General features: G+C 40.8%; 1 protein-coding gene across 2 annotated transcripts in view; it reads left to right on the top strand.

The window, feature by feature from the left end:
• DCAF5 (DDB1 and CUL4 associated factor 5) overlaps positions 1-16,882 on the top strand; it is a 114,107-nt gene that overhangs the window by 60,265 nt on the left and 36,960 nt on the right. For both annotated transcript variants that reach the window (XM_053927596.2, XM_024568316.4), the window contains one exon: positions 5,405-5,618. In XM_053927596.2, coding sequence (XP_053783571.1) covers positions 5,405-5,618 — 214 coding nt within the window. The remainder of the gene's footprint in view (positions 1-5,404; positions 5,619-16,882) is intronic.

The following is a 16,882-nucleotide window of genomic DNA, read 5'->3' as shown; positions in this document are numbered from 1 at the left end:
CAGGTGACATGCCTGTCATGCATGTTTGCTTTGTGGAGAGACTGGGTATGCCATTTGATTATTTAAAGATCTCTTTCTGAGCCCTGGCTGGTGTGGCTCAGTGGATTGAGCACTGGACTGCAAACCAAAGGGTCTTGAGTTCAGTTCCCAGTTAGAGCACATACCTGGGTTGCAGGCCGGGTCTCCAGTGGGGGGCGCTCAAGTAGCAACTACACATTGATGTTTCTCTTCCTCTTTTTCTCCCTCCCTTCCCCTCTCTAAAAATAAAATAAAATCTTTAAAAAGAAAATCTCTTTCTCAGAAATTTAGTCAAGGCCTCTGCTGACTTGCTCAAACTTAAATTTCTGTATGTTCAAAATGGGAAGGAAATGTTACCATGTACACTGAACCTATATCTAGATTTCAAGCCAGAGAGGCTCAGCAGTGAATCATGTTCTAGGGAAAGTATGTTTGTTCAGTCACAGATCACGATGTGTCTTTTTCACAGTGGTTGTCCGACAGTTCTAGTTTCCTCTAGAGAAGTGTCTAAGTCTTGGAACTGAGGATTGTATTAGAAAAAAACAAAGAGCCCAGTTTCTTCTTCCTAACTCGTGTACAAGTAGTGGTTAAGGGATTGTTGGGATCCTGAACACACTTGAATGGAACTGGTATGGGCTGAGACTCCCTGAACTTGCTCACTTTTTACCTGATTCTAGTGTCATCTAGGATTTCTCCTTCTGTGGGTTGTGTTCTAGGAAGCACAAATTGATTGGTATTCTTTGTAAGTCATCTTGTCCTAAAGTAGAAGCTGGAGAGGAGAGATTTCCCCTCCTGTAGACCTCGATTTTGCCTCTGGTTATATGATACCAACTCTGTCTGTGATCTGGAATAGCGGTGCCATGTGTCCAAACATTTCACAGGTCTTAGTGAAACTTTCACATAGAAGTGAGGGGAAATACATGCCAGCGGGCTTTGGAAAATCTCACTAGCACCATCAGATGGGTATTACTTAATTGTGGATTTGCGGAAATCTAGGTTTGTGGAGCCTGATCTGGGAATATTTATGGATGCTCTGTCTTGTTCTGCTGGGCAGGACACTCCCAGTCACTTTCCTTGGAAACAGCCTCAGGTTGTTTCTCTTCTGTTTCAACCCCTTAGCTTTGGTCAGTACCTCTTAAAATGATCTTTTTACCCAGTTGAATATTGAGATAGAGGAGGCAAAAACCAGGAAACCATGCCAGTGAAGAATACCTTCCTAATGTTCAGAGTTTTCTTGCTTTTCGTCATGGGTCTTTTGCATGCTGACCCTTGGATCATCTCCCACCCCATTCTTACTGCACTTTATGAAAAACCCTTGGTTGAAGATAGGTTGGGAATAGATTTATCGCTTTGATTTTTTTATAGGTTTATTTTGACTTGATCGCATTTTAACTTGTTGCTGGTACTTTAAAGATACTGCTCAGCTCATTTGGGTGTGTAATGATGGCCATATCTCTGAAGGAGTGGAGATAGTGGCATCTGCTTTAGCAAGATCTGAGCCCAGAAAGCAAGTTAGGATTGAGGCATTCATGTTACATACAAGTATCCTCAGTTCTCTAAGAGGAAATAAGAAATGACTTCTTCGGGGAATGTGTGGAGCACAAGAAAAAAACATTTCAGGCATTGTGGGTGCAATGGAACTCTCATCTTAAAAGAAATTAGAGATCTTTATGTTAGTAGACATGGGGGTGTAAAAAGTGCCATGTAGTGTGGCTGGCTTTGCATTGAGTCTCTGCAGTCTTTCTCTCCACCTGGCTTTCTCCCCAACTCCCCCACTTCTCTGCCCCGGGATGCCAAAATGGAACCATATTTCTCAAAGTGTGGTTTGAAAGTCATATTCATCAGAATTAATTTGGGTTGCTTGTTAAATTCAGATTCCTGGGCCCACTTCCCATATTAAATTAGATCAGTGATTTTCAACCAGTGTGCTACAAGAAGTTTTAAAACATGCAATACCTGACTGTTTAGTCAGGGCCACTGACCTCTTTTCCCTTAAATTGTCAAATTAAAAAATGGCAACAGCCAACAGAACAAGAGCCCTCCAGTGTGAATGCCCTGTCTTGAACCATAAATACATAGATCATATAATAAAGTTGTATACTACTGGTCATGTAGCATAATCAGGTAGAGTCTAATTGGTTAATTCCTGCCACCAGAAATCCTTATATACAAGTATAGGCACCTGATTTTTTTAAAAGTCACTTTGGAGCAAAAATGGTAGGTAATTGCCATCATAGTTTGTTTTTGTTTTTATGTAAATCAATCAAAATTATACCCTTTTTTTTTTTTTGCTCAGATTGACAAAAAATATATATTTTTGGTATGCTGCAGAATTTTAGTAGTTAGTTTATGTGTGCCATGAGATGGAAAAGGTTGAAAATTGCCCTGGCTGCTGTGGCTCATTTGGTTGGAGCATTGTCTTGTGAACTGAAAGGTTGCAGGTTCACTCTTGGTCAGGGTACATGCGTAGGTTGCAGGTTCGATCCTCTGTTGGTGCATAGGAGAGGCAACTGATCAATGTTTCAATGTTTCTGTCATCAATGTTTCTCTCCCTCCCTCCACTATCTCTAAAATCAATAAGCATGTCCTCAGGTGAGGCTTAAAAAAAAAACATTGAAAGTTTCTGATTTAAAATATCTGGGGCAAAGCACCAATCAGAAAGAATATATGCACCTGTATGTTTATAGCAGTGTAATTTACAACAGCCGAGATATGGAAACAGCCCAGGTGTCCATCAGTAGATGAGTGGATAAAAAAACTGTGGTACATTTACACAGTGGAATACTACACAGCTATAGAAAAATAACCTCTTACCCTTTGTGACAGTATGAATGGACCTGGAGAATATTATGCAAAGTGAAATAAGCCACTCAGAGAAAGACAAATACCATATTATCTCGCTCATATGTGGAATCTAATGAACAAAATAAAGCCAGAGGCATGGATACATGAACAGACTTAACATCTCAGAGGGGTTGGGGGGATGGGAAGAGATTCGCCAAAGACCATACATGCATATATGCACAGTCCACGAACACAGACAGCCATGTGGTGAAGGCATGGGAGGGCACCAGGTGGAGAGGGGCAAAGTGTGGGGAAGTGGGGGACATCTGTAGTAGTGTCGACAATAAAATTTTAAAAAATAAAGTAAAATAAAAAAAACTAAGGGAGGTTTTCTAAAAGGATAATGTATTACATCTTTTATATAAAAGGGAGAATAAAGAAAAAGAGGTCAAAAAGAGAATCTTTGGGGGTGGATCCTGAGAATCTACATTTTTTAAAAGTCCCAGATGATCTCTCATGCATATTACACTTAGAACCGTAAACTACAGGATATTGGACATTATATTGTGACTGAGGGCAAACTGCTTCTAAGCCTTTTCTTTCCTATGAACTAGGTCATGCTTACCACCATTCTTACCAGGAGGAGACAGCCGCAGAACCCCTGCCTAAAAATCGTCATTAACATAGCTCACTTTCTGGATGTCTGCATCATTTCATCCCTCTGGAAGGAATTGAGTTTTGCCCTCAAACATGAAGTATTCAGTTTTAGTAGCTGCTACTCTTTAGATGGCACCCCTAAACACTCTAGGAGCAAGATTTTTATGTATCTACCCTGTCTGTGTGAGAAATGGGAGTTCCCTGCCCAGAAGCACAGGCAAGAAAAAAGTTAGTGACTCTCCTGGAGACCCCTGTAGAGTGTCCAAATTGCAAGCATAGGTCTGGGAGCTTGGCTGGGGAGGGAAGGGCCCAGATTCCTGCCCTGGGCAGACTCCTACAGACCTGACTAGAATCTGCAGCGGAAGTTCCTGTTGAAGGAGAGTTTGCCAGAGGCCCCAGCTCTCTCGTCAGGGATTCCTGCACTGATGCGGACCCCTGATGCTATGGCTGTGGGGCTGGCCAAGTCTCTTTTTGTTGAGTCTTGTTTCCACCCCCAACTCCTCTTCAGTTCTACAGATGCTGGTTTATTTGCACACTCCATGCTGTTCTTGGATTGAAAGCCTCTCATTGTTTTTTAGCTCAGTGTTTGGATAACACCGCATGCCTGTAGCAGCTAGGGCACCCTGTGAAGGAAATGCCTGGGCTCTAACAGCCCCGTCATTCATTCTTTGTGCGTGACTGACTGTGGCCTGTGTTTCGGATCATTATAAGAACATTCCTCTGCAGGGATTATTCCCTCTTTCCTGCCATTCCAATCATAAGGATTAAAGTCTGCCTGAGACTTGTTTCCGCACATAGCTGTAGCACCAGAGTATTCTTCCCTCTGGTGAAGAGACTCTTTTGGGGGACACAGGACTGACTGGCTGGTGGTGGTGCAAACTTTTTATGACCAGGCCAGGTCGGCAGCTGCCTTTGCACTGTGATTTCAGAGGCTCCTTTCCCTCACTTCCAAAAAGAAAAAAGAAAATGTGTCGTCTTCTTTCAATATTAAATCTCTGATAGTATTTTTAAGACTCTTCATAGGATATATTTTCAAACCCCAAATAATTGCTTTTGAAATGACTGGCAAATAGTGTCTCCAGTTCTTAGTATAAAGTCCCCAAAGCAGAATTCAGTTACAGATGTAGTAAAGGAAACAAGTCGTGTTGTTTTTCCAGTTGTTGTAACTACTTGCTCTGCATTTAATTAAAATTTTTTCTTCAACATTTACTTTTGAGTCATGCTATGGAATATAAAATTTTCTATGAACTGATGAAAAATTGAAAAATAAAGACAAGTAATAAAGTGGTTATTGTTGAAAAAATACTCAGAATTAACTATACAGTATCTATTCTTTAGTATCAACACGAATTCTACTAATTCAACACTAATTCTACAATAGAACAGATCATTGTAATTGTCTGCTCTATAGAATTAGAGCAGACTAATTCTACTAAAGTATCAACACTGATTCTGAATATTTTTTCAGAATTAATTATAAAGTATCTACTCTTTCTAATGGCTTTTATGTCTGTAATGCATATAGTAAATATGTCCCTTAAATACCACCTATGATTAGCCAATTAGTGTTGACATGGCTCCAGGGTCTTGATGTAGTATTTATTTGATTCTATAGTTAGCTTGGGTAAATGAAATAATGAATCATTTTAATATGTCTCTTCTTTCAAGATGCGTGTATTTTCCTTGTCCTGTAGATTTACTGGTAATTCACCTTTGAAGAGAGGAACTGGCAGGTTAAATCACTTGCTTTAATGTAATCCAGGAGCCACTTCTATCTTCATTATTATTCTCAAGCCCACTGCATAGAAATATCTTTCTGCAGAAATTCATATGCACAAGCTAGGATAGGAACCTGGACACATGTTGGGAAGAAATAAGTGCAGTGTGTTTTGCAGACTCTTGTCCAGCCTATATCATGCCTGATCCCTGTGATTCTGCCTTCCAGTTCTCTCCTGCGCTACGGTGGCAACCTATCACTGCAAAGTGCCATGAGCGTGCGATTCAACAGCAATGGGACACAGCTCCTGGCCCTGAGGCGTCGCCTGCCCCCTGTGCTCTATGACATCCACTCCCGCCTGCCTGTGTTCCAGTTTGACAATCAGGGTTACTTCAACTCTTGTACCATGAAAAGCTGCTGTTTTGCAGGAGATCGTGACCAGGTAAGTGCCTTCTGCCTCCTGTATCCCTCACTCTTGCTTTCCTCTCAGATTGCTGTTTCTGGTCTTTATTCCTCTTTAGCATCATGTCACATAGAACCAATTGAGGGGAAGCAGTATCTGGGGATGTTCTGGCTTAATAGGGAGTTTCTTCATCAGAGCTGCCATTGAGTAACATGAGGCACACACCATAAACCATTGCTGGCTCCAATATGGTTCTGAGCAACCTAACTCTGCCAAGTTTGTGAACAGATTTTAAGATTCTAAGAATGTGTCATTGCAAAAGACAGGAGGAACTCCCTGGAAAATTAGCCTGCCAAAAAGAGACTTTTTAAAAATATCGGTAAAATGCAGTGATGAATGAAACACCCTAAGTATTAATACCATCCAAGAGACATACATCCTGAATGGCCCCTTGGGATGGCATCTTTTTCTTGGATGAAATGGGCTGAGTGGCTTTGAGAGGAAGCCAGATGCTGACTTTTTCTTTTTATTGCCAGCATCACAACTGGGAAGGAGAACCTAGGCTGTGAGTTTCCAGCCTTTTCACAGTCTCACTGGGACTCGAGATACTGATAGTGACTTAGAGCTGGCAGTTTAAAAACATAACTTGCATCCTTGACTGTCTGTCTTGGCTGTAGAAATTCTGAAGTGGGTCTCAGTGTGTGGGCCAGTTGCAGTGGTCTGAGTAATCAAGCTGAATAAAGACAAATATAAGGAAGGAGTGATCAGATATACAAATTGATTTTTGTTCTCTTCAAACAAATCTTACTGCAGCTTCACATTTGAATTGGAAAAGGAGAAACCTTACTCTCCTGCTAATGTTTAGTGTTCTTTTTGGGTCCCTCAACTATGTCAGATTTTGACATGTAATTCTCACATGCTGTACTTCATCTCTTTAAAGTTATTTGTGGGCCTGGGGCATAAAAGAAGCAGTTCTTTGAGAACCTGCGAAGTCCCTGCTTTTTGGAGGCAGTAGCTAGGACTTTTCTTCCTAGATTGATGTTGCTAAACGTTCCCCAATGTTATAGCTTAAAGATTAGTATATGTAGTTGGAACACAATAAATGCTCATTGAATTGAGTTGAATGTGGAGTAAATTGGGAATAACAGTTAGGTTGTCTAGGCTAGGGATTTCCCCTTTTGTAAATAGAGACTATGTATCCAAATTCAGATTTTATATTCAAGTTGGAGACCTGGGGCCTGTTAGCTGCAATCCACACTTGAAACCACTAGGTGGCCTCAGCTATATAAGCATTGTCTCCTTGGAGAGGCCATAGGCTAATGACTTTTGTTTTTACCAGCAGTTTGTTTCTTGGTGGAAAAAAGCAGCTTCTGGAGATGATCAGACTCATGACAGAACAAATCATTGTAATTGCCTACTCTATAGAATGATTAATTTAGTTTCATTTAGCTGTGGCAATAGTAACAGAGAAGCACCTCTTTCTCTCTTCCTATCTTCTTTCCTTTCTTCCTTGCTTTTATTGATTATCCATTTTCTGTGAACCTCATGTATGTATGAGATCCTATCTCACTGAACAACGAAGGGTAGACACTAAATGTAATGAGTTACAGCTTTTTACCAGAAACAAGGGGCTGAAGGAAAGGTGAAAGAGGTTCCTATATTAGTAGTGAAAACCTGACTGCTTGGAGTCCTTAAAAGACTCCAAAGAAAAGCTTCTACCAATTGTAGAACACCTAGACCAGGGGTGTCAAACTCATTTTCACTGGGGGCCACAGCATCATGGTTGCCTTCAAAGGACCGAAATAATTTTAGGACTGTATAAATGTAACTACTCCTTAACTGCTAAGGAGTTGAAATTACATTCAGCCCTCTGAAGGCAACCACGAGGCTGATGTGGTCCCCAGTGAAAATGAGTCTGATATCCCTGACCTCGACCATGGTTTCTTAACCTCAGCACTATCAACATTTTGTGGGATTGTCCTGTGCATCATAGGATAGTTAGTAGCATCCCTGTCCTGACCTCTTCCTACTAGATGCAGTAATATCTCCCCCAGCCATCCCTTAGACAAAAAATTGTCTCCAGACATTGCCACATGTCCCCTGGGGTTAGGGGAGTGGCGGAGGGATTACCCTTATTTAGGGACCTGTGACCTAAAGTATAATTACCCATTTTCCCCAGATACACTGGGACAGGTATTGCCATTCGCAGAGCTGCACGAGGCAATTTTATGATGGTCCTGGTTATGTACATTGACAAGAGGTAGTTGTTTTTGCCTTTCAGGCTTTATACAATGATAACATTGAATGACTTGATTTTCCATATTCAGGTTTGACTAATTTTTTATTTGTGAATTTTGTCCTATGGGAAGTGTTTATGAGTAATATATCCTCTTTGACAAACTAGGTAGCTTTTTGGTTAGGGTGCGTGGTTTTCTATGGATAAAGAAGGATGCAAAGTTATTGGATCTAACTTTGGATTGGTTTTAGAGTTGAAGTCTTTAAAATCTTCTCATATTCCCCTTATAAATTATCAAAATTATATAACATAGGAAATAGGAAATACAGAGATTTGCGTTTGCCTGTGTTGCTTACTCCTTGGAGACTAAGAAATGTAGCTATTTCATCACTGTCTTGTCTCCAATGCATGGCACACAGTGAGGGCACAATAAATATTTATTGAAGAGAATCTTGAGGACTGGGGTCAGTGTGTGGGTTTTAGCTTTCTGGGCCTATGGCTTCTCTAACTGTAAATCAGGATTGATAAATACCATTTTCCTGCCGAACTTCTAGGGGCTTCAGGAGGATGAATTAAATACTGGATTTTAAGTGAAATTAATCTACTGAGCTTATACTTTCTAAGTGTGGCACAGGAGGCCACACTTCATGTCTTATTCCTGGAACGTGTCTCTCGAAGGGGATTTATAGGCCCCGGCTTTCCACACTTGGCTAAAGCAGCAGCTGCCACAGTTACAGTACGCTCTGCACGACTGACACATGCAGTCTTTGACCAGTCTAGACAGGATCTTTTTTGCTGCTTTCAAATTCCACAGCCTACCCTTTCCATATACTGGTGTTTGTATTTGATCTTGTTCCTGTATACGCTGAGAATGCCCACAGCCTGAGGCCCTGTGCTCTGGAAGTCTTCATTTAGTCACAGGCTGGGTAACTGTCCTAGAAAGAAATCTGAGAATTTCCATAATAGGAATGAACATGGTTAGGAAAGGCACTAAGTGACCTATCTATCTGAGACAGTCTTCTGGCTGTCAGTTCACACAAATGGACCCAGAGATTGTACCAGAGAGCACGTACTTCGTTTTAGACTGTCTGAGATTCACTAGATAATTCATTAGCCTGAAAATGAAATGAACATTTCAAGAAATTGGACTCAAGAAATAAATCGTGAAATAAGTTGAGCCTACTTTTTCTCTTCCATGCTCATTGCCACCATTACATTTGAATTCTAATTGTAGAACTACTGGAGATCATTTTGTATAAACCTTCCTTTTACAGATGAGAAAACTGAGGCTCACAAAGGTTAGGTACACAAGTTAAGACATATACAAGTTTGTAGCTGAGCCAGGAGTAGAACCCAGATTTTTTAGCTCTCATAGAGACTTCTTTTCACTATACAGCCACAACTTAATGCCAGCTGTAACAAGGCAAGCGGAAAAAATGAGTGAATTGGGCTGGAAGATAACAGGGAATGGTGGGGACTGTGGCCGACTTGAGAGCCCACCCCATCTAAATCTTAATGACTCCCATCTGAAGCTTTGGCTCACCTTTAGCCCATTGCTGCTATGAGGGCCTCTGATTTTTTTCAAGGAAAACTTGAAGTAAAGATTTGTATGTGAGGTTCCCTGATTTTTAAGTATTGCAAGAAATTCATACTTTATTGTATAGATAAAACAAATATGTGCACCATACCTTTTTGCTCAAGAGCCACGAATTTGAAACTTCTGTGCTTCAGCAGGATGTTTTTCTCTCATTTTAGTTTCAGCTCTGTCACTAATTCATAGGTGAGTGGAGACAGGTTCTTTGTTTCTGTCTCCTACTAAACCCTTCCTAACTACATGCTCCCCACCACCACAGTCTTTTAAAATAAGAAACGAGATATTTACTGAGCATCTACTTCGTGCCAGCTGCTGTGGTAGACATTCACATGACTGCCAGACAGTACACTGTTTGAGATTTTTATTCCAAGCCCTAAGAGGTACAGTGTCTTCCCTACTGTTGGCTAAAAATACATGTTTTGTTTATTTCTACTATAATTTTTTAAATTATGCAAGTTCAATAACATATCATGAAATAAGGTGGCATAAGGGATATGAGATAGTCTGGACATAAGCAAAATTAATTAGCACCCTCTCCACCCAAAGCCTTGAACTTTTCTCGTTTTTAACCAGCTCACATTCTGTCTTGGAGTATATAGTAAGGAATCTTGCAGTAAAAGAGCATTCCTTTCTCTCAAGTCTGCCTGAACCCAAAGGTTCTCCTTTACTGTCATACTTGGGCTTTTTTTCTTTTTGTCTTTCATTTTCTCCCTCTGTTTCCCAAGCTTCACACTCCCCTCTGTATTACTCAGTGAGCCAATCTCTTACCAGGGTTAAAAAAGAAGGGCAGTTTTCCACCTGTTAGCTTTTCTGGCACACACTTGTAAGACAGCACTCGGCTTTTGTTGCCTTTCTCCCACAGTTCTTTAAATGGCTCTTGTCCTAGCTCATGAGAGCCCAGGAGAGCAGCTCAGGCTTCCAGGAAGTAAGGCTTTCTGGCTAACAGGTATGTGTTGCCTGGAAATGGACGGCATGGTAATTTTATAATCTGCTCTTGCCTTAGTTTCATCTAATGCCTAGCTTTAGTCTCATTGAATGCCTGTCCCTACATCTTGCTGACAGAGGAATGGAAAAGTATAATAAAATTTTCTTGAAAGAGTTGAGCACTGGTATTTGAGCACTTGGATTGCTTTATACAGGTCTTTTGAACTTGATGTCAAGGCCTCTGAAATCTTGATAATTAAATCATTCTATCTCATTCCCTGGAGAAAAGAGCTGACCTATACCCTGCGAATCCAAAAAAAAAAACACAAGGCCTTGAATACACAGCCTGGCCTCAGACATTACATCACCACTCAGCCTTTCTGTGTTGACGTTGTACGGGTATAGCAGAGGTTCAGGAATTCGCCAGTAAGTGTGCTCCTGGCCAGTGAAGCACCTTATACAGTTATAACTTTACTTTTTTATAACTCCATGCAGTCCTTATTAATCTCACTTGGGGCCTGGCAGCCCACATGTACTTCATCTGAAATAAAGGCACACTTTTAAAAAAAATTTTAATCGGAGGATATGTTTATTGATTTGAGAGCGAGAAATATGCATGTGAGAGAGAAACATCAATTGCTTGTGGCCCACATGCACCTCTACTGAGGATCGAACCTGCAACTAGGTACATGCCCTGACCTGGAATCAAACCTGCAACCTTTTGGTGTACGGGATGACACTCCATCCCAGGCAAAGGCACACTTGTAATAGGGGGAAATTCAACTCTTAGGTTCCATCCTATGTCTTGCTTTATGACTTAGGCTAATTTTTTCTTCTCCTTGCCTTTATGCCATATTTTTAGCCCTTTAGCTTCTAACTCACTTTCTTTTATATTAATGCTCCCAGTGACCTTTGGGTTTAGTTGGGCAGGTTCTACCTCCGTGTGATACTGAGGCCTGGAGTAGTTTGAAATGGCAGATCCAATCAGCAGCAGGAACAGGACTAGACCCAGTCTCCTGCCTGTGATTGCACCCTCTTCCTCGTGGGCATGCTACTACCTGTGCTGTACTGATGAAGTGGTGGTAGCCTCTTCCATGGACTGGTGAGGAGGAGCTGAATACAGAATGTTGTGGCAGAGGAATTCCTTGTTGGATGTGTTATTTAGGTGAATATTTTAGGAGACTTTTATAAAGAAGAGGCACCACGAAAATAACTTCTTTATGAAATCAGTCATTCATAACTTTTTGAATCCCCAGCCTCTTTGAAAGTTTGAAAGCTTATGAACATTCATTTCAGAAAAATGTACATATATACATAGTTTTGTATATAATATTAAGGAGTTTATGGAATTTCTGAAACCTAGGGGTTTCAGGTATTAGCAATCCTGAATTAAGATTTTACTCATGGATTTTATCATCTTTTAGTCCATTTGCTGATACAGCTTTAGAATTTAGAAAGATTAAAACATTTTGGAGGCCTCCTTGACATAGTCTAGTTTGTAACTGTTTAGCTAGGAAGGAACACGAGGCACCTGATTTCTTCTGGAGAACAAATGGCATTGATAAGATCTGGTGATACAATGTGACAGCTCTCCTTTAATCTGTAGTTCCTGGCGAGGAGCCTGGCTTTAGTAAGAACCCCTAGTACGTGTTAATAACAGGGGTCAGCACCTTTCCTGCCCTACCTGCCCCATCCTCCTTAGAGATTTTACTTTTGGTCACTTTGCCCTTTCAGTTCTTTTTTAAAAAGGTAATATTTCTTCCTCTGAATGATAGACCCCTTTGCTTGAATGAAAAGTATAAATACTCATGTGAAGACTGGAAGAAATGATACCATCTCCCCACTTCCCAGTCTCCACATACGAAAGCCTCGGCCCACAAGGAGACATTGATTGCTGAAGGCCTTTTGGTTGGTGCCACTTCATCTTGCCAAGGTTTCCAGAAGAGTTTAACCAAATAAAGATTCATCTTTAAGTAATGCAGGCTACCTTGTTACACGCAGCTGTTGGAGATTAGAGCATTAAAAAACTTTTTTCCTGACTGGTTATCTAACTATTACTGGCTGTCTTTAATGGAGCATTTCATTATTAATAGAATTTTTCCTACTCAGAACCCGTAAAGATTAGTTATTTTAATAAATCAAAGAATTCCAGGAGCCTAATGGAACTAAAATGGCAAATGGTCCAAAGAAGCAAGAATCATGTAACTTCACATGCAAAAAATTGCGTTAATCTTATGGGTAAACATGTTTGTGTGCTTTTATTGGGAGCTAGTAGAATTCTCTTCTTTCCTATCACAAATAAAATCTACGGTTTTGGCCATTTCCAAAGAAAAGTTTCCCTGGTTAGCTTTGGATGGTACTTGTGGTAGGCAGTGGGTATAAATGATATGATTAAAGACATTTTATATACCCATTGGCAAACCTTTTTCTGGAAAAGTCTCTAGAGAGCACATCAGGAAATTGTTCAATCACCTTTTTTTCCCCTTCTGACAAAAGGTCAGGGAGAAACAAGAGCTGTGTTTGATTTAAATGTTAAATTACAGCCTCTCTGCTATTATTGATCTAGGCTAGAGACACATCTGGTTTTTCTATCATAATCCGTACCATTAATTAGACAGGCATGCCATTACTGGAGAATAATTAGTTCTTATCCAAGGAGCCTTGGAGAGCGCTAGTTGATCAGTACTCAGTGAATAGTAACTGACGGGTATGGTTCCTTTTCCACCAACAGGTGTTGGAGATTATCGAATGCAGTGCACACACACACACTCTTACACATACACGTAGACACAGACTGAGAGAGATTGAAGAGCCTGTTAAGACATTTTCTGGGTTATTTTTTGCAGTATACAGGTAGATGGCCTGTCCCTCCTGCCTTGTAGAACTTTTTCCTCTTTTTAATGTGGTTTTTGGGGGAGTAGGGAGAATTACATACATAAACATATATAAAGAAACACATCTATTTCTTTTTTTAATATATTTTATTGATTATATTCTTACAGTTATCCCATTTTTTTTCACCCCTTTATTCCCCTCTACCTTGCACCACCCCTCCCACCATCATTCCCCCTACCCCTTAGTTCATGTCCATGGGTTATACGTATAAGTTCTTTGGCTTCTCCATTTCCTATACTATTCTTAACCTCCCCCTGTCTATTTTGTACCTACTATTTTTTTTTTGAGATTTTATTTATTTTTTATTTTTAGGGAGAGGAGAAGTGAGGGAGAAAGAGAGGGAGAGAAACATCAATGTGTGGTTGCCTTTCGAGCACCCCCTACTGGGGACCTGGCCAGCAACCCAGGCATGTGCCCTAGCTGGGAATCGAACCAGCAACCCTTTGGTTTGCAGTATGGTGCTCAATTCCCTGTACCTTTTCCTCCTGGCTCATTGGCACACAAATGTGGAACCGCCCAGTCTGCCAGCCACTGCCTTGCCAGAGTCTTCTCCTCCCCAGCTGCCCCTCCTACCAGTCTGAATGAATGTTTCTTCTTTAACTCCTTGGTTGTGAGACTTCCATAAAGTTCAGTTTTCTGACAGTTTTGGTTATCTTTTGTTTTTAAATTTGTTGTTGTTTTTCTTTTGGTTGTACAAGGAGAAAAAGTGTATCTACCTACACCTCCATCTTGGCTAGAAGTCCTGAATATTATATCCATATGTCTAAGCCAAATGAAGCCTTAGAATAAAATTGATGGGGAATTAACTATATTCCAAATTTGTACCTTCTTTGGATTGTTTTAATCATTAAGGTTTAAATACAGGCGTTAGGGAGAGAAAAATAGTTGCTTTGCTTGAGTATGGCTAATAATTATTTTTTCCAGCAAGCTTCTATTTAGTAAACAGCTTTGCTCTGGCAGGCTACATTTATATCCTTCTTTGAACCTTTAAGTTGATAAGATTTTCTTGTGACTTCAGTGACTACAGCACAGCTGGCCAACACAAGGCCCGAAAGCTGAACCCGGCCCTCCACCTTGTTTTATCTGGCCAGGCACCTTGTTTCTACCCAGCGGCAGTGCTGTTACGGAGTAGTTACATTTATATAGTCCTAAAGTTATTCAGCCCTTTGAAGGCAACCTCTAGGCTGATGTGGCCCCTGGTGAGAATGAGTTTGACACCCCTAGACTACAAGTATTTCGAAGCATGGGCTTCTCTGGGAATTCATCTAATAAAGGTTTTTCTTAAAAGCATGTGTAATTCGAGATTGCTGAGAGGAAGAAAGGGGCAGGAATTCTTGGAGGGGGCGCAAGGCATTACAGCAATCTACCAGAGACTAGGGAGTATGATGTAAGTAAGTTTTCTGTGATGGTTAATGGATTGACTGAGGACATGTGGGCAAATGAGACGTCTAAGTGACCCAGTGCTAACATGGTCATCTTTTGTTTTTGTGCTGCTGGTGGTGTGTCCTGGTGGTGGTTCCTTTTTAAATTTATTGGGAGGAGCAGTTGTTGCTCTGCCTCTGTGCTTGAACAAGTTAGTATCTCTATACTGACAGTGGATTAGATAAAAGGATTAAATAAATGCAATGGCCTAGGGCTAACTCTACTTAAAATAATTGGGATGGGTCAGAGTGTGGCCAACCTTTAACCTTTGTTGCCAGGTGGGAAGGATTATGGATGCTGTGGGTCCACACAACTTAGGTTCATTTTTGCATTGATATCACCCATCTTACCCCCAAAACCAAATTAAAATCGAGTATGTCTTCCAATCTCTGATATGAAGTAGCCTGTGGGCCTCCTCCCCTCTCCCCTACTCTACAACCCAGAACATTTTGGGAAATGGGACTTCTATTGTCTAGCTAATAGACTACCTAAAACATTTTTTCTCGTTTTTTTGGAGGTCGACCCTATTAGCCTCAGGATGCAAAGGTAAAAGACTCATATAAAGCACCCTGACCAGTGAGGCTTGGTTGGTGGAGCATCTTTCCACAACAGGAGAGGTTTCTGGTTCGATCTGGTCAGGGCACGTGACTAGCTTAGGGGTTTGGTCCCCAGTTGCCTCGATCGATGTTTCTCTCTTCAATCAAAGAGAGGAACATCTCTTCCCCTTTCTCTAAAAATAAATAAATCAAATCTTTTTTAAAAGACTCATATAAAGTAAGTTTTTAACTTGTGATTTGCCCTTTACTGATAAGAATGAGATCAAAGAAAAAAACCTAAGAAAAAATAATGTTTTATTCATATTCTCACTAGACCACAAACTGCACTAGGCCACCATCTTAATATCATCTTAGTTTTTGCTTTTCTAAAACTGAACAGTAATCTTCATATTTTTTTCATGGTGGTGTTTTCATTATGAATGTTGGTTGTGAAGTCCTACATCATGAAAGGGAATAAAAACATTAAATTTAGAATTCCTGGCAACCACTCTTCCAATTATGTTTCTATAGCTTACCTATTTATAAAGGGCTATTGGCTACTGGGCCTTTCTATTATTTAGGCCAGAGGCAGGCCCTTTACTCCAGGTCAGCTTCAGACCCAACACCGGATTGTCTGGTTAGGAATGTGCAGGTACTGTCTAAAACACTGGTTGATTCCCAGTCAGGGCACATGCCTGGGTTGTGGGCCAGGTCCCCCAGTCCAGGGGCATTGAGAGGCAACCACACATCGATGTTTCTCTCCCTCTCTTCCTCCCTCTCTTCCCCTCTCTAAAAATAAGACAAAATCTTTAAAAGATAAAATAAAATTAGATAACAAGAAAAAAAGGAAGAGAAAGAGAAACCTACATCTCCAGTCCCACTGCCTGAGGTTAAGTTCATTTTTTCTGGTTAATTCAAATAATTATTGTTTTATGAATTTGGATATACTTATGTAGTTTGAATTTCCTTTGGTAGTGATGGGTATTGGTGCTATGTGGCCTTTGTTTTCTTGCTCCCAACAGCAAATACTTAAATATTTGTAAGATGGCTGATCCAGACTTGCAGTACCATTGGCATTAACCATTAGCAGGGCCACCATCAGAGGCTCCAACTCAAGTCTGGGAGGAGACGAACCCTTCCAACATAGCTTCCAACGAGAGGATTCTTTTCAGCTACTCTGATGATGTTAAATGTATCTCTGCATCAGCCCACTTGAAATAATCTTTATTTCCACTGAGCTTTAAAAAGTAAGAAAGAAGAGAAGGAGAACAGAAGAGCTCTTTGGCTACCTTATGTCTTAAAATAGCCCAGAACTCTGTTCCCTCTCCTGGAATATCCTTCTGCCAGATAGCCACAAACTTGCTCCATCATTTCCTTTAGGACGCTGCTCAAAATGCCATTTTATCAGAGAGACCTTCTGTGACTGCCCTATGTAAAACGGAAGCTGCCCTGGCTGGTGTGGCTCAGTGGACTGAACACTGGCCTGCGAATCCAAAGGTTGCCGGTTCCGGTTCCGTTCCCGGTCAGGGCACATGCCTGGGTTGTGGGCCAGGCCCCCAGTTGGGGGCATGTGAGAGGCAACCAATCGATGTTTCTTTCTACCTCCCTTCTTCTCACTCTAAAAATAAATAAATGAAGTCTTTTAAAAAAATAAAATGGAAACTGACCACCCCTACATTCCCTATATGCCTTAACC

The sequence above is a fragment of the Desmodus rotundus genome, chromosome 7, assembly GCF_022682495.2.
Source record: "Desmodus rotundus isolate HL8 chromosome 7, HLdesRot8A.1, whole genome shotgun sequence".
Taxonomy (NCBI): Eukaryota; Metazoa; Chordata; class Mammalia; order Chiroptera; family Phyllostomidae; genus Desmodus; species Desmodus rotundus.
The sequence above is the reverse complement of the archived record's forward strand: the minus strand, read 5'-3'. Positions and strand labels throughout refer to the sequence as shown.